The following is a 26,651-nucleotide window of genomic DNA, read 5'->3' on the forward strand; positions in this document are numbered from 1 at the left end:
GTTGTGGAAGAAAGCAGGACAGGGTCACACCAAGAACTGATGACTACCGTGGCAGGCGGTCTTGAAGGGATGGGACCCAAAGAGTATTAAAGTCCTGTGTCCAACCCTTAACTTGTTCCCATAAACCAAAGAAAATTACAACATTTTTGAAGCCACTGTTGATGGAAGTGACTGCTATCGACTTAGTGTCAAGTTGTCAATAGTCCCTGGGAGACATTATTTCCCGGCTATCAATAAGAAGTACATGTTATTCCACCTCGGTCTGAGAGACGGGAGCTGGACTTGGTAGTAGGCGCTAGTGACCTTGATGGACTGACACATACGTGAGTGAGTGAGACGTGAGTGAGTGAGTGAGTGAGTGAGTGTGAGTAACTGTCACTGGTATCCCTTTGCTGGAGTGAGTGATGTTGATAACATACTGGTATCCCTTGCTGTGAGTGAGTGAGTAAATGGTTAAAAATGACTTGAAAAATTCAGTTAAATAATGAGTGAACTAGGGTGAATAAGCAAGTGAATTACTCCTGAACACTATCTGTTCATCATGATCTGACAGACCCTAGAGATCATACAAGGATAACTTCACAAACAGCGTATCAGCATCTAAATATTTGATACAAGTAACTGAAGCATTAGGAGAAGCATATCTGATTTCTACATACATTAAACAAACAGCAACTGGCACTTACAACCAAAGAATATCAAAACCAAAGTGAATGCCACAAGAAGAAATGGCACCGTCACCATGTCCCCCTGAGGAAGGAAGAACATAGTGTCCTGTATGCATTATATTTCATTCTGATGCCAGACCAATTTTATTTCTTGTTTACGGATCCACCAGTAAGATTTTGTCAAGAATAAGAAAAAAATAATTAAAATAAAATCTTAATGTTAATGCGATATAAGTGAAATACTCTTGAAATAAGTGTGAATCCTAAACTCACTCAACTTATTTTTAGTGAGTGAGTGAAATTAGTTTTACGCCGCACTCGGCAATATTCCAGCTATATGGCGGCGGTCTGTAAATAATCGAGTCAGGACCAGACAATCCAGTGATCAACAGCATGAGCATCGATCTGTACAATTGGGAACCGATGACATGTGTCAACCAAGTCAGCGAGCCTGACCACCCGATCCCGTTAGTTGCCTCTTACGACAAGCATGGGTTACTGAAGGTTCATTCTAACCCGGACCTTCACGGGAATATTTTTAGTTAATAAAAACAAACCAAAAGAGTTAAAATGGAACCTCATGTGGGTTTTTGCTTTGACTGGTGATGTTTTGTATTATTTTTCCCTCCTGCCTTTAGGTTTTCTGTGGACAAAAATCCATAAAACAAGAAATACAATTGGTCTGGCCTGACCCAAATTTTCAAACTGGAGTATGAGCTGCTCAAGACAAGAGAATGTTGTAAATGTGGTAAGAATATTTTAACAAGGCCCTGATCATCAACACATCACAATGCATGTTTATTTCAAGGTGAGCTAATCGACGTAATTCTTTTCATAAACACAATCGTCAAGTATGATCATGTAGGCCTACTCAAACAAAACCTGTGACAGACTGCGAACAAAAGAATCTCAGACAATGCATCTTATTTCCCTGCTTGGAAGTGGTTCTGCAGCCCAAGGTGCTTGTAAACAGATCATGATAACGCCTCATTAACCTGTCCTAGGTGACCATACTAATCACTGTTCAATAATCAATATGGCAGCCATTAATAGTACAACGTACTTGTGCCAAGAAACAAATCTCGACAACCTCTCAGACAAGAACACCATGTTAGTGCCTGTGCACACACAGCTCAATGTCCTGTCCTTTGGATGAAAGAAGTGGGTCAGTTTATAGCCGAATTATTTATAACTGCAGATAATAACATCACTGGTCAGTGTGTCTTCGGCCATTTTCTGATTAATATGTACGAACAGTAGTATCAGCCATCTTAAATTGATATATCTGATAGCAATGCCATCATGGCCGCTGTTCTCAGACATCTAACATCTGGGGGTCAGCTGAAAAGCGTTTCAACTTTATGTTCATGATTACTGCACTTATACAGCACATGTCTGCAAGTCTTGTACTAGTCTAGACTTATTCTGGTTTCACAGTCCACTGAGGTACCACGCCGTAATCCAACACGGAAACTCCACTCAGACACAGTAAACTCACTGCCAACTAGTCCCCTTGTTTTGTTTTATTTTGCATTTCATACTTACAAAAACTTATCATGAGGAAGGTTTTGTTTGTTTGTTGTTTAATGCCACACTCAGCAATATTCCAGATTTATGGCAGTGAAGAAGAAAATAATAATAAAAAATAATAATAATTCATTTATATAGCGCCTAGTATTTATCTGCCTTATTGGTCACTGGATGCTGTAAATTATAATATGTAATCAGAATCTTATTATTATTAGAAAGTTAATAGTCACATGACTTATCTCACCGGGTACCCATTTTCTGCTGGTTGAAAAGAGGCAATTTTTATCTATCTCATGTGACAGGTTGACCAATGCTTAAAGTTTTCTTTCTTCAAGTTTACAATGGCTGTGTATTTTGTTAAGACATAATATCTTGTAATTTCCATTGGTTTTCTTGGACTGTAGGCAAGATATGCTGGATTCTTCCATTATAGATGATGTTTTTCATAACAATAGTTATTGTATTAGAGTATTATTTGCTTGTACATATCCCAATGAGACGTATGCTTCAAAATGTTAACATCAATATGATATTTTGCCACAATCCTTTTATCATTTTGATTCCCAGCATCAGGCAGGGTAAAAACAAGTACCATCCTTCATCACCTTTTTTGTCGTGCATCAATCCAACCACCCTACTTCGACAAAAGGTGCTAAAAACATTATATCTGAAGTAATTTCAACATTCTCTACATTCCATTTTTACAATGAATTCAAATATCTTCCAGAATTAAATGGCATTAACAGAAAACCCAAGCTTGTCGAAAGAGGCGACTAACGTGACTGGATGGGCAGAATTGCTATCAGTACATAGATGTCATCGTATCCCAACTGCATAGATCGATGTTCATGCTGTTGATCACTGAATTGTCTGGTCCAGACTTCATTATTTACAGACTTCTGCCATATAGCTGGAATATTGCTGAGTGCAGCAATAAACAACAAAGAAAAGAAAATGGCATTAAGATCCAACCAATTTTAAAATTCTTTCAGTATACTTTGCTTGACAACCCAGGTCCTAAAAAAAAATGAAACACAATAACTGACAATACATCCAGTTTCTTCAGCCATATTAGATAACTAGATCTGATAGAGATTCCTTTGTTCTCTGATAATACCACCAATGTACTCAGTCATCTGTCTTCTCCACAGACATCTGATAATACCGTCATCGATCCCAGCCCCATGAATATTACTATATTTAACATAATGATATCAGTCACTCTTATTTACAGTACCTGATACCAGTGTCATTGTACTATCTCCGAACCGGGATAGTAAAGTCACCGTTTTCAGCTATCTGTGTTTATAACTGTGGAGACCTTCAACTAAATATAGATCTGGGATATCTAGAAAGTAATATCAAATTGAATATCAGCCTATCACATGCCAAATTGATCATCTGTTTCTACACACTTGAGTCTGTTCTCAGTGAGAACTGTTCCTGGTGTAATTCGAAAGTGGTAGACAGGATAAAATATTATTATCAAATATATTGACTGTACATATCCTGCTAGGGTGACCAGTTTGTTGTTATCCAAGTAAAGATTTGAAAGCTGTATATGTCTGATAATCTTGAAGAACAGGTTTAAGCAAAGGCTGTTTTCTTCTATAAACTTTGCTACAAGAGCCATCTTGAATTTCATGTTATTCAGATATGTTACTGGTGAGACTGGCTATTGATACAGCTCACAGAAATCGATAACCGTTAACGAAATATCGATCTATTGTCATAAATAAACGAGCAGTTAATCTGAGCAAAAATGAGGGGAAAAAGGCCCAAATGAAATCAAGATATTTCACATCACTGGAGAGTGATGATACATATTATCATGGATTACCAGCATAAACAGTCCTGAACATACAGTGAGTGAGAGAGTGGGCTTAGTTTTACGCCACTTTTAGCAACATTCCAGCAATATCATGTGGGGGACACCAGAAATTGGCTTTACACATTGTACCCATGTGGGGAATCAAACCCGAGTCTTCGGCGTGACGAGCCAAAGCTCTGAGTGATTCAGTGAGTATGTTTGAAAGTCACATTTAGCAAAATTCTGCAAGATCATGATGGGGGAAACATTGTCCACAAATGAACAACAAACACAGGCCTACTTCATGACTAGTGAACACTGAACCACTAGGCTATCCCATCATCCCAGTGCTGCTTGAGTATTCTAAAGCTAACATACTGTCCAGGTTTGGCAAATTTTTCACAAAATCACAGTGGGGGGACACACTGTTCACATTGTACCAATGTGGGCAATAAACACAGGCCAACGTCATGACCAGTGAACGCTGAACCACAAAGTGAGTGAGTGAGTATGGTTTTAGGCCACTTTTAGCAATATTCCAGCAATATCACAGCAGGGGAACACCAGAAATGGGCTTCACTCATTGTACCCACGTTGGGAATCGAACCCTGGTATTCAGCATGACAAGCAAACGCTGTAACCACTAGACTACCCCACTGCCCAAGAACCAATAAGCTATCCCATCGCCCTCTGTTTAAATATTTTAAAACAAACATATTGTCCAATTATACTTAGCATTTGGTGCTCCACTGATCTACATCCTACAAACCTGTGTAGATCCGGGTTAGAATTGGTCTTCAGCAACCGATGCTTGTCATGAGAGACAACTAAAGGGATCAGGTGGTCAGGCTGGCTGACTTGTTTGACACATGTCATCGGTTCCCAACTGCGTAGATCAATGCTCATGATGTTGATCACTAGAATGTCTGGTGCAGACTCGATTATTTACAGACCGCCACCATATAGCTGGAATATAGCTAAAAGCGGCGGCGTTAAACAACAAACCAACCAGGGCCTAGATTTTCGAAGCTCTCTTTGCGCTAAGATAGTCGTAAGTTAATGTTAATGTATGGCACTTACGACTATCTTAGCGCTAAGACAGCTTCAAAAATCTAGGCCCAGCATCCTACAACCAGTTCACAAAGTGACAACACAAACCAGATCCTTCACTGTAACATAACACTTCAGACTTCAGAAGTTTTCAAAGTAAACATTAGTCCTTTCGAAGCTTCAAGAGCCATTTACTGTGTCTGGATTCCTCAAACCTACATTTCAAATCAAGGACTACCTGATAGATCTAATAAATCCCAATTTCGGTTCCGCCATGATGAACTGGAAACCAGACCTACCGAAAAAGGGCAAGACACGGATGCAGGACCATCCGCCAAACTTAACTGAATCACAAGACATCTGTAAAATGGAATTTACTGAAGAGAAGGAAATTGGGCTGAAGTACCCCCAGTCCACAAACTGACTTCACAGGAAGGGGATTTAACAGTAAGTGCAAAGATCCTGGTTTCCTGCTCACTAAACGACACACAGAGTAGTAAAGCGATCATAAAACTTCGGACAACTAAGTCTGACTTGCCAATCAATTCTGTTATTTGGGGTAGAGGTTATAAAGGTTTCGAGGATATGTCCGCCGAGAAGATGATAATAAAATTAAGCAAGTACCACTCTCATCCCACCCTAAAGTTTCTCAACAATTCACTCAGGACATAAACAATTAGCTACTAATACCCAAAGGCAACAAAAGTGGCCGTAAGAATGTAATCAAGTTCTTAGCTAACCAATATACTATATTCATGTCCCACCATGGTGGACACTTATTTTATCGTGTCGTTTTGTACTTTCAAAGTCTTTTTTCAGTAACTTCTGAAAGAGGCCATTAACTTAAAGGAGATAAATCAAGGAAACAGAAAAGGAAATAAAATTTAAACTGTGAATCTTTCAGACTTTGCAAAGGGAATAATGTGCAGGTAACTTGACTACAAAAGATCAACATTTCTTTGAAATCTATATTGCATGATGTTTTTATACCAGCAACTATTTCAGAACATGTGAAATAGGGTGTACGTAAGATGAAGATCATTTCAAACGTGTGTCTGTCTGTCTATTGTCTGTCTGTCTGTCTGTGTTAGTCTGGTAAGGCTGTTACAGTTCACTCAAATATTCAGCAAATCGAACTGTATCCCTTCACGAATGCAAGTTGTTATTCGTGATAAGTAGAATTGATTATTTGTGAAGTTTATTACAGGAAAGTTTTCACTTAAATTTGGGTGTATTCCTTTACGAATGCAAGTTGTTATTCGTGATCAGTAGAATTGATTATTTGTGAAGTTTATTACAGGAAAGTTTTCACTTAAATTTGGGTGTTATTTGTCATAACAGATATGCAAACTAGGCTATATCCAAGCCAGGCATGATGACAGTAAGCAATCGTTTATATGGAAGTTGACAGCAATGTGGTCACTGGTCATGGATGTGATATATTAATACTGTCATCATCGTCAAATATGTAATTTTTAGATTAAAATTGATATTTTATATTTATCCTGACTCATGCTTAATTGCTTGTCTCTTTCTTCTTGCGAATGATAGTGGAACACTTGAATCCCCTTTTGAAGCTCCCTTCAAAAAAGCGGACGTAAAATCATCCACCCAGTGTTATCTCCCTTGTGACTTTTGGCGGGAAAATGCATCATGATCAGATATGCCCCTAACCCTCTCCTTCTTCGCCCGTGAGGACGGTTGTGAGAGCGCCTGGGTTGCTTATACAGCGTTATATCCTTTAAACTTTTAGGCCTTGCCACTAAATTAGCTGTATAAGGAAAAATAATTATTTTGTCACTGTTTCACTGACGATATTCAATGACACCTCAACTGCTGACTTGTCATTGTACATATTACCCAATATTCATATTCATTACCCAATCTGTGTGATATGCTTCATGTTCGCCTCCAAGTGGATTCGTTGTAGAGCCCTATAGTCAGGAGTAATGCCGGTTTAATAACGCCATGTCAATGAAATACCATGCCACAGCAGCGTTCGGAATTAATGACGGTCCTTAGGCCCGAAGCCAACTGAAAACCACAGCTTTTGCTTTCTCCAGGTCCTTATGGCCTTGTTTGCTGGGAATAACTTATATTATAGCAAATATAGGGCCTACACATTCTGAACTGGACCCACAACTTGTTATGTTTCTGGGTCCTTAGGGCCTGCAGCTTTTCAGGGTGAAGGGCAAACACTGTGCCACAGTTTAAAATGAATATCCTGAACACATTCACAGACTCAGAACAGACCAGTCCTTGTTTCATGCCCTGGTTACCAACACCAGGCAGGGTAAAAACAAGTACCATGTCTTTGGTCTGGATATGCAACAACAGAAAAAAGTGACTGAGTTGGCTTTTTACGCCACTTTGAGCAACATTCCAGCAATATCACAGCTGGGGACATCAGAAATGGACTTCACACATTGTACCCATGTGAGGAATCTAAGCCGGGTCTATGGCGTGACGAGCAAATGTTTAAACCGCAAGACTGCCCCAATACATAAGCGAATACCAGGTACATCAGGATCTACTGTTTTGTACCTAGGGTACATTTCATAAACCGATTGAGGGAGCCTATCAGCACTACTGGGTCACCTATTGTCTTGTCAACAATAAGCTAGGAAAATAATAACAATGAACAGCATACAGTTAATCAATACTCATTAATCAGAATGTTCCAACGTTCTTCTCCCAGCATGCAACGTTTGCACATTTACACTAGGCCCCCCCCAAAAAATATGTCCGTTTCCGGTAACCCGACCGACCCTATCCTAACCCCCCGACCCTAAATCTTTTTTTTAACCAAGTCACAATCACGCATTTCGACTCATCATTTTCATCCACATCGAGTGTGATATGTTCATGTTTTTCAGTGTACGTAGGGCTAAAATGGATTGTATTGAATTGGCATTATGGGCTCTCACTGACAAAACCTGCAAATAAATAACATACATAATGACTCGATATAGAAATCTTTCACTGTTTCATCACAAGGCATTGTCACTACATGATATTGTACTCTTGAAGACCTTCTCTGGTGCCCACCTGGTGCTACTAAAAAAATATTTTAAAAGTTAAAAAAAAAGAGGATAAAACCGACCTACCTACCCTATTTGTAAAAAGCGTATAATAGGAAACGGATATATATTTGTTTTTTGGCCATAACACCCTCAAATCTAAACATAGATCTTGCTGATCCTGACAAAACGGGTCTGATCTTTGGGCTTTCTGAGCCAGAATCTACTCATGAACACATTGGGGCTTGAGATTTCTTTTGGTCACTGCCTACAACATCACACAATATTCTTTGTGAAAAGAGGAGCTGGACCTTTTACTTTTCAGTTTTGCAACACAATTTTTCAGCGGGGGAAGGGGAATAATTCCGTTTTTTCTAAAGCAAATTAGGTTGGTTGGTTTGTTTGTTGATTAACACAGCACTCAGCAATATTCCAGCTGTATGGAGGTGGTCAGAAAATAATTGTCCGTACCAGACAATCCAGTGATCAACAGTATGAGCATCAATCTATGCAATTAAGATACAAGGAACAAATTATGTTCTTAGGGTGGACTAACACTTTCTGCAACTAACATAGCTTGTAATTAAGACGACAAATGAGTAATAAGTAAGATCATGATTGCTGAGAACAGTGATTCATTCACCAACATGATTTGTCATGAAATTTACAAGAACTTTACTGAATCAATCTCTGGATGACATACATAAAAGACATTACAAACATATGAAGCACAATGAATCACCACTTACAAATTTAATATCACTTTAACAGTTTCACATAAAACTAACAAAAACACCTTTCTCTGATTTACTCACCCACGCAGGGCTGTTCATTTACATATTCAGGGAATTAAACTGTAAACTTTCATGAATTCAATTCGTTATTCAAGATTTTAAAGGATTGTTTTTACTTGAATTAGGGTGTTATTTATCAAAGCAAGATACTAAGGTGTAAAAGAGAATATATCCAAGCCAAGCATAATGATAGTCAACACACTTGTATATGTAAAGTGACAGTCATGTACACACTTGTCATGGGCGTGAAAATTAACACTATCAACATGGTCAAAACAAGTTAGTGAATTCATCATATTATTGTTTCACTGAATATGATGACTAAAACTTCCAAATCAGGGACCTGTTTCACAAGGCTCTCGTAAGCCTAAACCCCTTCGTGGTGTAGTAGTTAGAGCGTCCGCCCAGAGGGGGAAAGGTCGTGGGTTCGATCCCCCACCGCGTCATACCAAACGACGTTAAAATATGGTACTTGTTGGTCCCTGCCTGGCGCTCGGCATTAATAGGTACAACAAGGACTGGTCGGCTAGGAGTCAGTATACTGTGTCTGAGTGGGGTATTCATGCTTCACTGTGGCATGGTATCTCAGTGAGCTAGCACTATAAAACCAGCTTAAGTCTGGGCTAGTACAAGCAGCCACACATACACATACACACGCATGCACGTCGTTATATGAGCGAAATATTCAGAAGCACGACGTTAAACCCAATTTCACCTCACCTCACCTCTTGAAAGCCTAAGATCTCGTAACTTTTCTCGTTGCATTTGTACATCCTATACTGTAACAATGACTTACGATAATCGTAGCGCTACGAAAGTTTTGTGAAACAGGGCCCTGACTTGTTATTGTATTCATTACGCAATACTCACATCCATTAAAATTTTCGTGAAATGTATCAGTGTGCGAAATAGTTTCTAAATTTTGCTGGCCAGTCAGGCTAGCTATGCCTAGAAGTTACAAGCAGACAAAATAATTCACTAGCCCGAAATATGAATGTAGAGAAACTATGCAAAAGATTACAAAAAAGGTAAAATACCATAAAAACAACAAAAAGAAAACACGTCTGAATTTCTGAAAGTTACAGAGCAATTGATTGGTCCATGGCAACTATAAACATATAGTGTTTTCCACGCAATGTTGACTCACATGTCTTTGAGAATAAGTTATTGTTAGCATGACACGGGTTTCATCATTAATCAGTTAATATGATGAACATTTTTATGAGGCCAAAATCTTGCATGATTTAAAAGTGTATTATAACAAAAAAGTCGGAGAGAGTGATATATTTGCAAAATGACCCCCATGAAAATTCACTAGCCAGTCGGGCCAGTGAATGTGGAGATTTACTGGCCCGACTGCATTTATTCTAGCCATGGGCTAGTGGGCCAGTGGCTATTTCGGACACTGTGTATCACATTCTCCAAATGGTGTATTTGCCAAGCAGGGGTGGAAATAACTTTAAAATTGCTAGTGTACTCTGGTACAGTGGTACATGTAAAATCACTTGTCCTGATAATTTTCCCACAATACCGGTCCATTTTCTTGTTGATTTTTAAAATGAACAACATAATTAACCTTGGAAAGTCAACTGGACATCAGTACAGAATGATATACAAATTTGCTTGCCCGACAGAGAAAAACACTGGACTGGGTCGTCAGGCAATGGGTTATTTCCACCCCTGCCCAGTAACCAACTTTCACAACAAATGTTTTTAAATTGCAACAATAGGATCCTAGCTAAAAGATTCAAAAGGTCAACAAGATAAAAAAAAACAAATAACACTTCATAGCGGCCTTAAACAATATATACCACCCAGCAGTAACTGACAACATAATCTGGAGACGCCTGCCTTGGGATTATATTGTTGGGATCAAAGCATTACAGCCTCTACAATCAAACATCAAAGAAAAAAGTTAATTTGAAACCCCATGATGTCATCAGTCAATTTGATACATGTTTGCAGACTTGAACCAAACAACCCAAAACAGTTGAAATTATATTCAGCTCTTGTGGGACATTTTCTGCCATGGAAATCCCTCTTGGCTATTTTGAAACATTGTATGAAAACTTCTGATTATATAATCAAATCAATAAACTTGGACATTTTTTAAGAATTAATATTTTATGGATCTATCATAACAAGCTGAATGAGAGGAATTTTTTAAATTCTTATGAGGTCCATTATTTATTTTCAGCTAATGCACATTAGTAGCACTCACTGTTTGATGTAGAAGGTCAAACCACCACCAAAATCAAGAATTAGAAAGTTAAGCAAAAACACAACATATATATATTATTTGCTTCACTGCACGATCCACCATGGAAATAGATATAACTACCAAAATCATGCAAAATGCAAGTAAATGGTAACTGACATGATCAACTTAGATAGAAAGATTCGAAAAACATATACATATACAATCTACCCAAAACATGTTAATCACCATGCATAATTATTATCATTATTATTATTTTAAACAATACTAGAATTATCTTTTCACAATAAACCTATCAACTAAACATTGTTCAGGCCACATAAAATACCAAAAATAACTTCCCCTGCTTTAGAAATTATCATATACTTTTATTGAGAACAACCCCAATCTTATTGCTTATGAAAAAATCTATAACCATAAACCCAAACATTGCGACCGTAATATCATTTGTGCATTGACTTTCTCAAGCCACTTGTTCGTGGTCACAAATACAGGTGGCCCTGAGCAATACGGAGTCGCATGCTTCGACATAGATTAGGTATGGTCAGGATGATTTAAGAGACGCTTAATTGGCAACTAAAATGTTTTTTAACGGGATAAAACTAAGATCTAATCTGTCTTGTTTGAAATACCCCTTCAGTTTGTTTGAAGGAGGGTTCTAAGCGGTTTTGATGCTTTGAGGAACCTAAGCTATTAAATGATCTCATTCCAGAGCCTCTGTAGCCAAGTTGCTCATGTTGCTGTTGTCAAACCTAATATATTCCAAGTTGAAAAACTAGGTAATATTGATCGATGTTAATCTGTCCAACTCAAAACCATTTTTCTTTACCTAAAGAGCTTTAAGAGGTGTTTGAAACTTTGATAATATGCATTTTTAGCTAAAACAACTTGAGTGACACATGTACGGTTTATTGGATCTTCCAGCCCTAGCCAAACTTCAGGATTAGAAAGTTACATAAGAATAGTTAATATTATTATCTATATGCCCAAACAGACCCTCCTAGATGGATATGAAAAATACCCATACAACTAATGTAAGTGGGTGAGTGAGTTTAGTTTTATGCCGCACTCCGCAATATTCCAGCAATATGGCAGATCCCATACACCTAAACAATCATGTATAATGAAACTGACTATCGATCAACATGATTAAATATGCCAAATGCATTTCTGTTGTCACTGTCCATCGCAAACCGTTTAAAGTAAACCTTTCAAAACTAAAGGACGCACAAACAACCATAACATCCTAAATATCTGTAGGGCTGCAACAATTCGGTTCGATTCATCGAAAATCAAATCTGACACCTTAGTTTCGATTTTTGATATCCATTATCTCTATTTCGATTCGAAATTTGAGTGTTGTTCTGTGTTTACACATAATATTGTATTTGTTTAAAAAGGTTACATCATTTACATTCCTGAATTCCTTGTCAAATCTTGGAAAAAGTTTTTAGTGTGATATGTTTTGTTTAATAAACTGAGAGTTAAATGAATTAATGATGTTTATCCTTGTATGAAGAATCGAATCGAACATGATCAAATCGAGGGTCTAATATCCAAAATCAAATCGAATCGAATCGAGGTCTGCGTGAATTGTTGCAGCTCTAATTATGTCAGTCTAGTATTAGCAATATTTTTTCCAACAATGCAGATCAACCAAAACTAGCCATGCCATTTTTTCTTATTCTCATGGATAGTTATCGTTCAAGCATTGGTATGTTACTCTCTGAGAATGGTTTTTACTTGAAATAATCGAAGATTGGTCGCAGTGGCCAAACAACCAAGCAATCAATAACATTTTCTCATAATCGAACACAAACGATATTGGGACCACTGTAACATAGTTTGAAATACTTGACGATAAAACATATCAGGGCTTGAAAACATTTTTAATTCTTAGAGAACTCACTTCACTTACTGATTTTTCTTGAAGACTCTGGGAAGTTTATGTCCATGATATATTAGTCACCACTTTAAAGTAGCATCATTTTACATTGGATGTGAAATTTGCAAATGCAATTTGTAGTTTCTAAATCTGGGTTTTACACAGACTTTGAAAAATGGGAGTCGTGGTTATTTTTGGGAGTCATTTTCATTATTTCTTAGCAGGACAGACAATGCTTAAATGACCAAAACATAGTCTAAACATAGCGAATGACTAGTATTCAACGTATTTACTGTCTGAAAATAGTGAATGAAACTGCTATTAGCGGGTATTTTCACTGCATTCTAGCATGTCTATCTTTACCCATTCGATGTTCCCGTATTTTCTGTTAATATCACGAGCATTTTCAACACAGTTTGCAATAAAACGAAAGCTATCATGCGATTTGCTTATCAAATCGATTTTATTGAACTGTATTCTGAGGGTCACTCATAAAACTTGTGTCAAGCTTGACTCGTATGATAATATTTTTGAGAGTCTTTTAGAAAAATGTTGCGTCAAATATGCAAGAATCACACGCCATGTAAAACCCTGTTTTAAATAAAATAAAAAACAACAGAGAACCACGTTAAACTTATCTGCAAAAACAACCTGAATAGGAAAATCTGAAAAATGACACTAACCAATTTTTTTTGATGATTGCTTGTTGGTAATGAAACAATTATCCACTGAGAGATTTCAACCAATTCCCAACACTACTTGCCTATAATATTGTCTTTAAATGGAAATCTTTAGTGTATCATACCCTGATCTTGAAATTAATCAACGCATCAGATGAATGGAGAGAAGAAATATACATTATCCGAAATAAAATACAATGAAAGCCCTGTAAAAACGAAACAAATCTTATCCACCTGACACAATCGCTGATAACAAACATGACAACATGCCTGACACAACCAGTCCATGCATAAATCATATAGCTCGCACCACTCATTCCTAAAACCAACCCAAAGGTTGTTGACAGTAAATAATAGCCTTCATGAACACCCTACCCTACCATATCAATATACATGGCTCATTAAAGAAGACACAACTCAAATTAAAGTTAAAACAACCCACTTTTTAAACCAAATCTAAGCATGTTCACTATATATCTCAATTTACACCCTACCACACTCTGATAATAGCTGTTCATGACACTAGCTGTATACAGTACACAGTATGTCTACATATTCATATGGATGACTCAACATCTCCAGAAATTTGCAGTTTGATTGCAATATGCTAATTGCCTATGTTAATTTTTAAGCCAGGACGCGTACACATTTAGAGTTACTTCCCTTGCTTGTAGCAAGCCAGAACTGCTGTTATTGATTGGGGTTGTTTTTCTTGTGATTCTAACCCTGTTTATTCATGAATTGCTTCTTTATAAAATTACATTCTAGCTTCAGTAGTCACATAAACACCACATCCAAACAAAATAGGACAATGGTTATGAAAAGTTTTCTTGAACATTTTTAGTTGGCAAATCAAAATGTTAACTTGATACTAAAAATTTCTTCTCTGAAACCACTGAAACTTTATAAAGATAGCACAAACTTTAACATTCAGGAGACAAGGGTTAGCTTAGTGGTTAAAGTGTTTGCTTGTCACATTTTAGTCCAGGCTCAATTCCCGACAAAGGTACAAAGTGTGAAGCCCATTTTTGGGGTACCCTGCCATGATACAACAAGCTGTTGAATTTGACAGTAATTATTATCAATAATCAAATACTCAGTAATTCCTCTATATGTAAAATAAATAGAAATATAGATGTGAAAATCTGATCAATACAAACATAATTCCAAGCTTATTTACTAGGGCTGCTATGAATACACTATGTGGCGAATATGATATGTATCACGAACATTGGGTAACGAATATGAATAATTATTCACGAATACAATATTGTAGTTATGTGATTGATGCATAATATGGAATGCCCATGTTGACAATGTTAATTTGTCACAGCAATTTCATGACACTCAAATTTGATATGTAATAGTTATAATCGACAGTAACATGTGTGACCTTGGCAAACTACCATGACTTGTGCTACTGCAAGGCTAGTGCATATTATGTTCTTGCATATCTCAGTTTATAAAGGACATAAGGGTTCAAGTAAAAAACACACTCCCTTAAAATAATCTTAAATATTCAGTTCTTGCGACCACAAACAACAAATTGAATTCATGAAGGGCTTCGGTTCAATTCACCAAATGTGCGAGTGAATCGTTACAGCCTTATTATATCTATAGAAGCTTGTTAAACTACCCATGCACCCATAGATAAAGTTTTGAGGGCTGAGTTGCAGCAGGAGAAGCTACATATGAGTAATTATGCAAACTTCTGGTAAGTATTTTTAGACTCTAAGTATTTTCTCACAACTTATTCACATAACTTTCTAACAGTTTTCTTTGGGTATTCAATATGTTAACCCTGCATTCATCATGTTCTGTCAGTTGGGATAATTTTAATTTAATTTGTGGGCTTACAATTTAACTGATTTTGTGGGGTTACATTTTTTCCCTCCCCTTAACCTAAAGACCCTGACATTGACCTATATTTTTGTTTTCTTCCAACTGCAAGATACCTTTTATCACCATCCAAGACAGTCTACATTTCATGACACAAGAACAGTAAGCAACTCTAGCATCTAATCCAAAATCCCAGTCAAGTTTTGTTGTTTATTTACTTGTATGTTGTTTCAAAGATGTGCCCACTTCCAGCTTTATGACGATGGTCATAGGAAAAAAAACAATTCCATAAAGATTAGCATGATTTCGGAAAAATGTTTTGTGGTAAAATCTGAAATTATTTGGAAGAATTACTAATAAGAAACAGAACTTACTACCTTTCCTAGATTGAGCTTCTGAAATTGAAATAAAAGACTCAAAATAATTTTCCCTGTGATGAATTGTGGCAAGGTGGGTCAGTAGACCAAACATTGTATACAACCTTCCGAAGATAGTGTATAGTGACAGGGATTTACCTTGAGTCCTGTTTTTGAGGGTCCCTGGGAATCATACTCATAAATGTTATATATACTGTTATTGTGTTGTGTATCATGATCATCACATTGTTACAGTAATTGAATTTCAAATGATACCATAACCCACCTAGTATCAAACTCTTTGATAACTTATTGTTACTTGATTGGAATTTTTACAAAAAGTATTTGTACTTTTTCTGCATTGCTGTGGTTGAGCTAATAATTTTGTTGCGTCCATTGTTAATTTTCATGCATATAGGACGCAGGACTTCGCGTTCTGTAAATCCCTGTAGTGATTTGCTGAGTAAATAGCCACAGTGACCTACGTCAACTCTCCAGTCTCAGCAAGGAAGTTCTACCACACTGAGTCATGTGAACATCATGTTTCCCCTCCAGGTTTTAAAGACTAAGGTCAAGTGCAAGTCATGCAGCATGTGCTTGTCACAGATCATGTGCTTGTCACAGATCATGTGCTCGTCATGCATCATGTGCATGGGTTCAAAAGCTGAGGTTATCGGCCAAAAATTAAACACAACCTTCTGAACCATTCTTGTCCATGTTCCCCGAATGTATTTTATTCTATTTTTCTTTATTGTGGGTCATTGTAGCAATGCCTAAACTGTGACATAGATTCTATCCCCTGTGTAATAATTGCTAAATATGAACCCACAGTCATCAAATAACATCATTTTCAGAAGCCTGTTTTCAGAATGAACCGGTTACCAGATTCCATTAGCACAAACAAATCTTAGCGCTACAACAAATGTAGCCCTCACTCAATAAATCACAAATATGACAAAAGTCAGGGTGCTCAGATCACATTCAGCAAGCAGATTCAGGTATATGTTCATGTTCATTCGCAATAGTTCAGGGATTAGACTGACTGACTGAGTTTGGTTTTACACCCCTTTTAGCAATATTCCAGCAACATCACGGCGGGGGACACCAGAAATGGGCTTCACACATTGTACCCATGTGGGGATTCGAACCCGGGTCTTCGGCGTGACGAGCCAACGCTTTAACCTCTAGGCTACCCCACCACCCCTCAGGGATTAGAAGATGAGGACTAATCAAAAGATATGCTGTATCTCTCCACAAGGAACATCATTCCTTACCATGCTTACGGTAGATCCAAGCAATATTACACTTGTGAATATCCAGAACCATATTCATGGTAATAAGCTCCCGGACCGCTTACACATTGCTGGCACTCATTAAAATGCCATTATATAAGTTTCATATTGATGACAATTTATGGTCCCAGACTTTGAAATCATCACTGGATTTTATAAAATAGCATCAGGAAAGCAAGGATTACATGTAATAGTACTAATACATATTTATATTTTCTTAGAAAGGTGATGTCTTTTTCTTAATGTCTTGCAGATGAAATATGCATGAATTTTAACAACTTGTTTAACAGTAGGAAATAGTCAGTATATTTATTGTAACTAATATCAAAAATATTTTTTTCTGAAGACAAAAGAGAATATTTACAAAAAGAACAAGTAATATTGTTGATTACTGGATCATGTATGTAAAAAAAATGAACTTGCTATATAACCATTTGACCATAATACAAGAGGATTGTCAACTGACATCACCTCATAAATGGAAAAATTTTCACACAACAGACCAAAAGACCATCTTCATGAAGCAGCCACAATCTTCAAGCAAAATATTTATCCCCCAAACAAACTGTCACAATTCTTGAGTGCAGAGCAAAATAAGCCAATTGAACCGACCATCAACTAGGAATTCTTTGTGTACCCAAATTGCCATCAATCTAATATTTACATTAGACAGTTGTTAAAACACGCCTATCTACTTAAACAATAAACAACAAAGACTGAAAAGAAGGATTATTGTATCCCCACTGATTTTTTTTCGGATTTATAATAATTATTCATTAACATACCAAATATAGATAAACGTCCTTCGATATCACAGTTCATCGAAAGCAAAATAAATCCAAATACGCTGAATAAATAGAAGGTTCAAAGACTATTATCATTTTGACACTTGAAATGTATCACATTACAAAATTATGCAAATGAGATATATATATATACACACATGTAAGCTGTTTCTAGGTCTGATTGGTCGCAAAGCAATATTCATCACTCAATACACGTTCTCTGTAATGTTATTCCACGCAGGATAACTCAAAACAAACAATAACCACAAAAGTACAAATTATTAATGTGTAAACAAACTGATATATCCTTCTTTCCAGCAAATGCATTGATTAAAAAACACATTACGTTTTAGATAGAATCTCATAACCAGAGTATAAGGGCAGTGATTTTGTCAGTTTGAAACAGATGTCACACTAAGCTTGAGCTGGTATTGTGTGATATGATTATTTGACTGTGACTCGTATATATGTGTTCACTTTCTCTAAGATTTATGCATATTTGATGATGTCATAGATGTGTTTATTTGCAACACTGTAATAAATTAAAGCTCTCGGGTGATAAATATTTTGACACCGTACCCTTATTTACCGAAATACACCACTGCAGCCCCTCCCCCTAAAATCCGATTTCGTTTCATAACAACTCCATGACATGACAAGCCTACTTGTCATATCGTAGAAATGAAATGGCAGTCTGCTCGACAATTATCCCCGAAAAATGTCAAAACAACATAGATTTTGAGGGGATCAGAGCAAACTAGTGTGTGAATGTGCCCATATTTTGACACGATGTGTAACTGACATGTAGATAAATAACCCTGGAACATGAATTAGTAGAAACTACACTGACAACAAACGAATATTCAAAGGATACATTCGGAGTGACCCAGATTTTGTCCCGATTGCTAAAATATGTTGAACAGGATCAAACGCAACGGCAGTTGGTTGGAATGGGAAACCGTGTCTAACAGTCTGCAAAATAAAACAGCATCGTGACATACCATATCTGAGATTATTCTCAAATGCACGTCCGCGAAATTAAAAATACTCAATCGATTTCAACAGTACGAGACCCACCTTGCAGACTTGAAAATGCTCGGACCGTAGTGATTCCTCTATCTCCATTTCAGCCTTCGGGGGTGTGCTCACGGACGATCTAAGCCCGTCAAGCACACCCTTCAAGGTAAATCGTTTTCCTTTAACTGTCGACATATTTGTAATAATCGTCAAATATCCTCATGTTTACGAATTTCCACCCTCCAAATCGCCATTTCTAGGCTACTGCTAGCCTCAATATATCCTGACACGGCTGTGGAAGCCCGGATGTAGACCCAGCAATCGTCTACACGGAAAGAGCTGCGTTGGTGATGTCGACTCGCACATAGATTATTCCAAGACAAAAACAGCAGGCGACGGAAAAATCACTTTTCACATTTTGAGGACGAGTATTTTGAAAACAGATTCAGCCAGACCTGTCCCTAATGTATATCAGCCAGGGCGATGACAGCAAGGCGAGCGAGTGAAAATTAACATGAGCGCTCACTGTGTTTCTGCCAAGATTCGGGGCTTGCAATATTCTCGTTCCAACGCTGGGGAACCGATCAATCAATTGTATCTGGCGTAATTGCTATTTTTTTCTTTGTGCGTATATTGAATCTAACTTTCTTATTTAATGCTAATATCTTCAAAATTAGGGGAATATTTTACATTAAGGAGTTTATTTTCGTCAGTTTCTCACAATATATTCCGGTAATTTCCCTATGAATCGGTAATTAGTCTATAACGGTGTTAGGGATTGTGGCGAATGAATCATTAAACACGGTGATATATATATTGTTTCTACATAAATCCTAAGGACAATTCATTGAATGAATCTTAAGCCATGGAAATCCTCGCACGAAAGAATTAAGTCAAGTTTCACTTCTCGTATTTGTTGGGTGTTTTAGGTTGTTTTATGAAATATTATAATACTTTGTAAAGACAACCCGTATCATAAAATCCTGTACAAATATTAATAGAGTAATAAAGATATATTTTTGTGTTTTGCAATAACCGCTCCAGAGGCGGATACAGCTTTTTGAGAAAGGGGGGTGCACACTATTGAGAAAAGGGAGAGTGCACACTTCATTTTCACCCGAGTTTCAATGGTCATTTGATAAACTTTCAGGACAAAAAAAAGGGGGGGGGGGGGGTCCACCCCTGCATCCCCCCTCTGGATCCGCCTATGGGCTCGAATATACACGCAATTCCGCCAGTAAGGGTTGCTGGTCTTCTATTTAAGAGTCACATGTAGTTTCTATTCGGTATTTTTGTTTGTTTAACGCCGCACTCAGCAATATTCCAGCATGGCGGCGGTCTGTGAATAATCGAGTCTGGACCAGACAATCCTGTTATCAACAGCATGAGCATCGATTTACGCAATTGGGAACCGATGACATGTGTGAACCAAGTCAACAAGCTTGGCCACCCGATCCCGTTAGTCGCCTCTTACGACAAGCATGGGTTCCTGAAGACGCCAATTCTAACCCGGATCTTCACGGGGTTTTCACGTCTGAACAATAAACCTAGTGATTGACATCATGAGCATCGATCCACGTAAATGCGAAGCAACCACACATAATGATGAAATCTACTGAGTCTGAACTCGCGGCAAGTGTACAGTTCTTGGCACCAATGATTCACCCTAAGAGCGGTGGTGACGAGTGAGTGAGTAGTTTAGTTTTACGCCGCTTTTAGCTTTTTAGCCCAGAAATGGGCTTCGCACATTGTACCCATGTGAGGAATCGAACCCAGGTCTTCGGCGTGACGAGCGAACGCTTTAACCGCTAGGCTACCCCGCCGGTCAGGGTTTAAGGTGAGGTTTTGAAAAATGAACCAGGTCAGCTGTTATTAGCGATTTCTTTCCATTTCATAATCACGCTATACAGTGTTCTAACTCAATAATCCCTTCCTGGATTCATGCTGTTGATCACTGGATTGTCTGGTCCAGACTCGATTACTTACAGACCGCCGCCATAAAGCCGAAATATTGCTGAATGCGACGTTAAACAACAAACAAACAAACCCTTGCTCGAACCATACGGATTAGGGTCGGGCTGGTCTGGCATACAGTACCCCAACCACATTATTTTCCCTTATATATAATAATAGTCCATTTATCTTGCGCATTTCTCCATGCGCAATGCATGCTCGAAGCGCCCGAACAATCTGAGTATTATTACCTCGGATAACCCAAGCTGCCTGTGAGGCGCTAGAAGGTTTTATATAGTCACATGACTTTGTCCCACCGGGTACCCATCTTCTGCTGGGTGAATAGAGGCAATTCCACCCAGTCCTTATTGTAATGGAAACGCCTCAAATGAAGCAAGTCTAGATTTTTCTTTGAATCTGCCGGCTTCTTTTCGGTTTTAATTAAGTTTGTTTGGTTTTGTATATTTTATCAAGATTTTATATTTTCAGAAACTAAGCGTTAGTCTAATGTCGGGCATGTAGCACAGCTTGTAGTGCAGGAGCCGGGCCAAACAGTGGATCTTCGTTTGATGGTCATTCAATGAGTGAGTTTAGTTTTACGCCGCACTTGGCAATATTCCAGCTATATGGCGGTGATCTGTAAATAATCGAGCCTGGACCAGACAATCCAGTGATCAACAGCATGAGCATCGATCTACGCAATCGGGATACGATGACATTTGTCAACCAAGTCAGCGAGCCTGACCACCCGGTCCTCTTAATTATAAGTCGCCTGTTACGACAAGCATGGGTTACTGAAGATCAATTCTAACCCGGATCTTCACGGGTTGAAGGTTATTCAAAACCGACTTAACACTCTGTTTTCTGGAACAGGTACGGACGAGATTCCTGTTTGTGAACTCGCCAAAGAGGGCATGTTGCACTAGAGCAGTATCGCTTTAATGGTATTTATATTAAGTCATTGATTATTATTGTAATCTATATTTTTCATTACCTAAGCCAGTGATCAAAATAGCAGATGTTTTCCCAGGCATGTGTTTCATCACTGACATTTGCTGAGTTAAATTTGTCTCAAACCTGTATCAAATGAAATACGGTAATTCAAACGATTGGATGATTGTATATCGTTTTTCTTTGAGTAAGTGCGAAAGGTAAATTTAACGAGCGCAGCTGGCTTCTGCTGTTGGCGCAATTTTAAAATCACTGCGACGTCAATAAAGGCCACCTGGAGCTGGTCAAAGGGAGATAACCGAAGGAGGAGAAGCGTGGACATTAACTCAGGCGTTGCATATTTGCTGGCTTCTTTGCGGGATTATTAAAAATTATGCTCTCATGCATTTATAACCAAATGGTATTATGTGTGCGATTTTATTACATTATTTTACGCTGTTTACTTTGTGTAAATACAGTTGGGCAGATCGAATAACGGCAACTTAAACCAGCAACAATATTGCTTGCCTTTAATGCTACCGTATCAATTTCCTTTGAAAGCGGGGCGGTGGGGTAACCTAGTGGTTAAAGCGTTCGCTCGTAACGCCGAAGAACCGGGGTCGATTCCGAACATGGGTACAATGTGTGAAGCCCCTTTGTGGTGTCCTCCACCGCGATATTGCGGGAATATTGCTGAAAGCGGCGTAAAACCATACCCACTCACTTCCTCCTTTGAAAGCTTGTGATGAATATCGGTCAAGAAACAGACATTTGTTAATAAATACTTGATATCAAAATGTGTGGCATACAGTGAATGACTGTGGTATGGATGTGAATGGTCTATAATTTTATTTTTAAAAAGCTTATGGATTCTGTATTTACATGGTACTTTAGATCTCAGTGAAGTCATTTCTGATATTAATATTAATTTGCGGTTTAAGCATATATTCCCATTTAGGTTTGGTTGGTTTGTTGTTTAACGCCGCACTCAGCAATATTCCAGCTATATGGCGGAGGTCTGTAAATAATCGAGTCTGGACCATACAATCTAGTGATCAACAGCATGAGCATCGATCTATACTTAACTGGGATACGATGACATGTGTTAACCAAGTCACCCGATTCCGTTACATCATCATCATCATCATCATCATCATCATTATCATCGCCGTCGTCTTCTTCGCCCTCGTCTTCAACGTTGACTTCACTGTTAATATATAGCAACAGCAGCAGCATTGCTGTCATGCATTGCGCGAATAGCTTTGGCATGTTATGGATTTATGATATCATCATCGTCGTTGTCATTATCATCATCATCATCATCATCATCATCACCATGACTTGCTGCATCTTCTATAACTGCATTATTGTCATCGTAAACGCTATCATTATCATCGCCAACATTAACGCGATTCCTTGTGTAATATGGGAACTACAGATACCTCAAATGTCAAAATAATATTCAGCTTACATCAAACAAACCCTTCATCACCATCATTGAGTAATATACAGGCAGATTTAGTCGCGAACAAACCTGCCTTCTCCCCCTTCCCCACCCCCAACCGCCGCTCCCCCAGTACGCCTTATTCCCTCCCCGCACATGATTGATCCATCATTCGTATCTGAGGAAGGGAAAATACGTCAACCTTCCTCGGGGGCCAATCTTGTCGCGGTTAGAAGGTCGGGCTGATAACAACATGCTAACCTAATGAACTTCACAGATTTTCGGCTCATTATCCTCGGTCTATTATATTGTCATATAGCAATTCTGTATATATGCAGACTGTCTGGGTCTTCGCTTTCTTGGGACAAGCACGGGGCAGCAAAGACATGCCATAATTAGTGATTTCTTCAAATCATGACAGACACGTACCGGGGTTGTGTGTTGGACGGACCCTTGCCATGTGCCTCTCTCCCTGTGTGTCTCATCAAGTGTACACACATGTCCTACGTTAGTGACTCTTCCCAAGCTTGTATGAGGTATAAATTGTGATCCCCTTAAAATGCGTGAATTATACTTTGTGATCCCCTTAAAATGCGTGAGTTATACTTTGTGATCCCTTAAAATGCGTGAGTTATACTTTGTGATTCCCTTAAAATGCGTGAGTTATACTTTGTGATTCCCTTAAAGTGCGGGAGCTATACTTTGTGATTCCCTTTAAATGTACACGAGTTATACTTTGTGATTCCCTTAAAATGCGTGAGTTATACTTTGTGATCCCTTAAAATGCGTGAGTTATACTTTGTGATTCCCTTAAAATGCGGGAGTTATACTTTGTGATCCCTTAAAATGCGGGAGTTATACTTTTTGATTCCCTTAAAATGCGGGAGTTATACTTTGTGATCCCCTTTAAATGTACACGTGTTATACTTTGTGATCCCTTAAAATGCGGGAGTTATACTTTGTGATCCCTAAAGTGCGTGAGTTATAATTTGTGATCCCCTTAAAATGCGGGAGTTATACATTGTGATTCCCTTAAAATGCGTGTTATACTTTGTGATCCCCTTTAAATGTACACGCGTTATACTTTGTGATCCCCTTAAAATGTACACGAGTTACTTTACCTTGACTTTACCTTGAGACTCCTTCAAAACGAATGCCAATTTCCGAAAGTAATCTGGATATTTATAGCCAGACAGTGCATGCTCTTTGCTGTACAATTGCAACTGGAAGGTGATTTCTGTTGCGTTGTGGCGATGCCTTTTTAATCTTTGTAAGAAATCTCATCAAAATCAACATTTTCAGGTAACGTCGATTCTTTACTTGTGCAATTGTGTAAAATCATGTTATCAACACTTTTGTTACATATTTTGCAAATTGTTTGAACACAGTAGGTACTTAATAGATTTTAAAAAATACAAATTGCCTATGCGTTTCTGTTTGGGGATAGTATATATGGGTGTCCTTTTGTAACAGCCAGTGTACCTTTAACCTTTACACAGCCTCGATTGTTCTTTAACAGGTTTGCATCCTCGGGATCGATTCTCCACATGGGTACAATATGTGAAGCCCATACCCCCGCTGTCATTTTGCTGGATTTAAAGATTACACGAAACGATTGAATATTATTTTTCCTCTGTGGAAACATAAAGTCAGCAAAACAAAATGAAATGTCAGGGGCATTTGTCCGACCCGACTTAAATAACTGTCACCCTATCGAACGCGGAGACAGCCAGCGCTGAGATTGTTGAAAGTCTTCCTTAAGGTATGGGAGTTCAGTCTGTCAGATGGGTGCAGGAATTAGTGAGTGAGTGGTTTAGTTTTACGCCGCACTCAGCAATACTCCAGCTATATGGCACCGGTCTGTAAATAATCGAGTCTGGACCAGACAATCCAGTGATCAACAGCAGGACTTAGTAGAAGGCGTTTGTGACCCTGATGAATGAGTGAGTGGGCTTGAAGGGTTCAGGGCTGATTAAGAAGTCGGGTGAGTGAGTGAGTGAGGGACTGAGTTAAACTTTAACGTTTTATCAGCTTTATTTCAGCTGTATTGCGACGAGACGAGGATCACCCATATACATGTACACACGTCCGTTCTAAACTCTAGTCATGCTCGAATTCAACCGTTTATATACACATACTTGCTATACCCTGATTATGACAATATTATTTACAATAAAAAACATGTTTTATCATAATTTACAGTTGTCAGTGTGGTACACAGCATGTGGTGTAAACTACCATTTGTCAGACTTTTCCATTTCAGTCGTGGCTGGGTGCATTAGATCACTGATTGTCTTCACTGGTCATTAGGTGCTTGACTCTGAGAGTGTGGGTAGGAATACTGGATGGGACTCAGTAAATACAAGTACCAGAATCTGTACTTTATTTTTTATAAACCCGAATATAATATATGTTATACACCAATATTAATCACAATTTAAAACACGCACCAATATCCGAAAATTAAAAACAAGCAATCAGTTATACACATACATATTTACAATTTATGATACAGACCAATTTTGTCAAGTAATATAATATAAGATTGCCGCCAAGGCGGAAGATCGTGCAGTTTCTGTTCCAGTAGATGGGGGTGAAGAATTGGTGAAACGTATACGTCTTGCAAACCTTTGTCAGGCAAGCATTCCACACCATCTCTCTAGGTTATATTCCCCCAACTTCGAGAAAACAGCGCTAACAGATTGACGCAACATTGCTTTAGCAGTGAGACAGCAACGCCACCATATCGACACCACACTGCTTCAGCAGCGAGACAGCAACGCCACCATATCACCACAACATCACTTCAACACTGAGACAGCAGCGCCACCATATCGCCAGAACATCACTTCAACATTGAGACAGTAGCGCTACCATATCGCCACAACATCACTTCATCATTGAGACAGCACCGCCTCCATATCGCCACAACATCACTTCAACATTGAGACAGCACCGCCTCCATATCGCCACAACATCACTTCAACATTGACACAGCACCGCCACAATAACGCCACAACATCACTTCAGCATGGAGACAATACTGCCACCATATCGCCACAACATTGCTTCAACATCGAGATAGCAACAACACCATATGGCCACAAAATTCCTTCAACATGGAGACAGTAGTGCCACCATATCGCCACTACATTGCTTCAACATCGACACAGTAAGTAACGCCACCATATCGCCACAACACTGCTTAAACATCGAGACAGTAAGTAACGCCACCATATCGACACAACATTGCTTCAACATGGACACAGTAAGTAGCGCCACCATATCGACACTACATTGCTTCAACATCGAGACAGTAAGTAACGCCACCATATCGCCACAACACTGCTTCAACGTGGAGACAGCAACGCCACCATATC

At 38.4% G+C, this 26,651-nt stretch overlaps 1 protein-coding gene across 11 annotated transcripts in view; it reads right to left on the reverse strand.

The window, feature by feature from the left end:
- LOC124266561 (syntaxin-binding protein 5-like) overlaps positions 1-19,468 on the reverse strand; it is a 149,234-nt gene extending 129,766 nt beyond the window's left edge. For 4 of the 11 annotated variants that reach the window (XM_046701375.1, XM_046701373.1, XM_046701371.1 and 1 more), the window contains exons 1-2: positions 19,005-19,467; positions 18,802-18,899 (exon numbers count right to left, since the gene is read on the reverse strand). In XM_046701375.1, the coding sequence (XP_046557331.1) occupies positions 18,802-18,899; positions 19,005-19,139 (233 nt within the window). In that variant the 5' untranslated portion in view covers positions 19,140-19,467. Of the gene's footprint in view, positions 1-18,801; positions 18,900-19,004 lie in introns of all 11 variants that reach the window. The other 7 variants (XM_046701379.1, XM_046701378.1, XM_046701377.1 and 4 more) reach the window with 2 other exon arrangements.
- Positions 19,469-26,651: the final 7,183 nt, after the last annotated feature.

Source organism: Haliotis rubra, unplaced genomic scaffold, assembly GCF_003918875.1.
Source record: "Haliotis rubra isolate DU_JTF1 unplaced genomic scaffold, ASM391887v1 Scf1265, whole genome shotgun sequence".
Lineage (NCBI taxonomy): Eukaryota > Metazoa > Mollusca > Gastropoda > Lepetellida > Haliotidae > Haliotis > Haliotis rubra.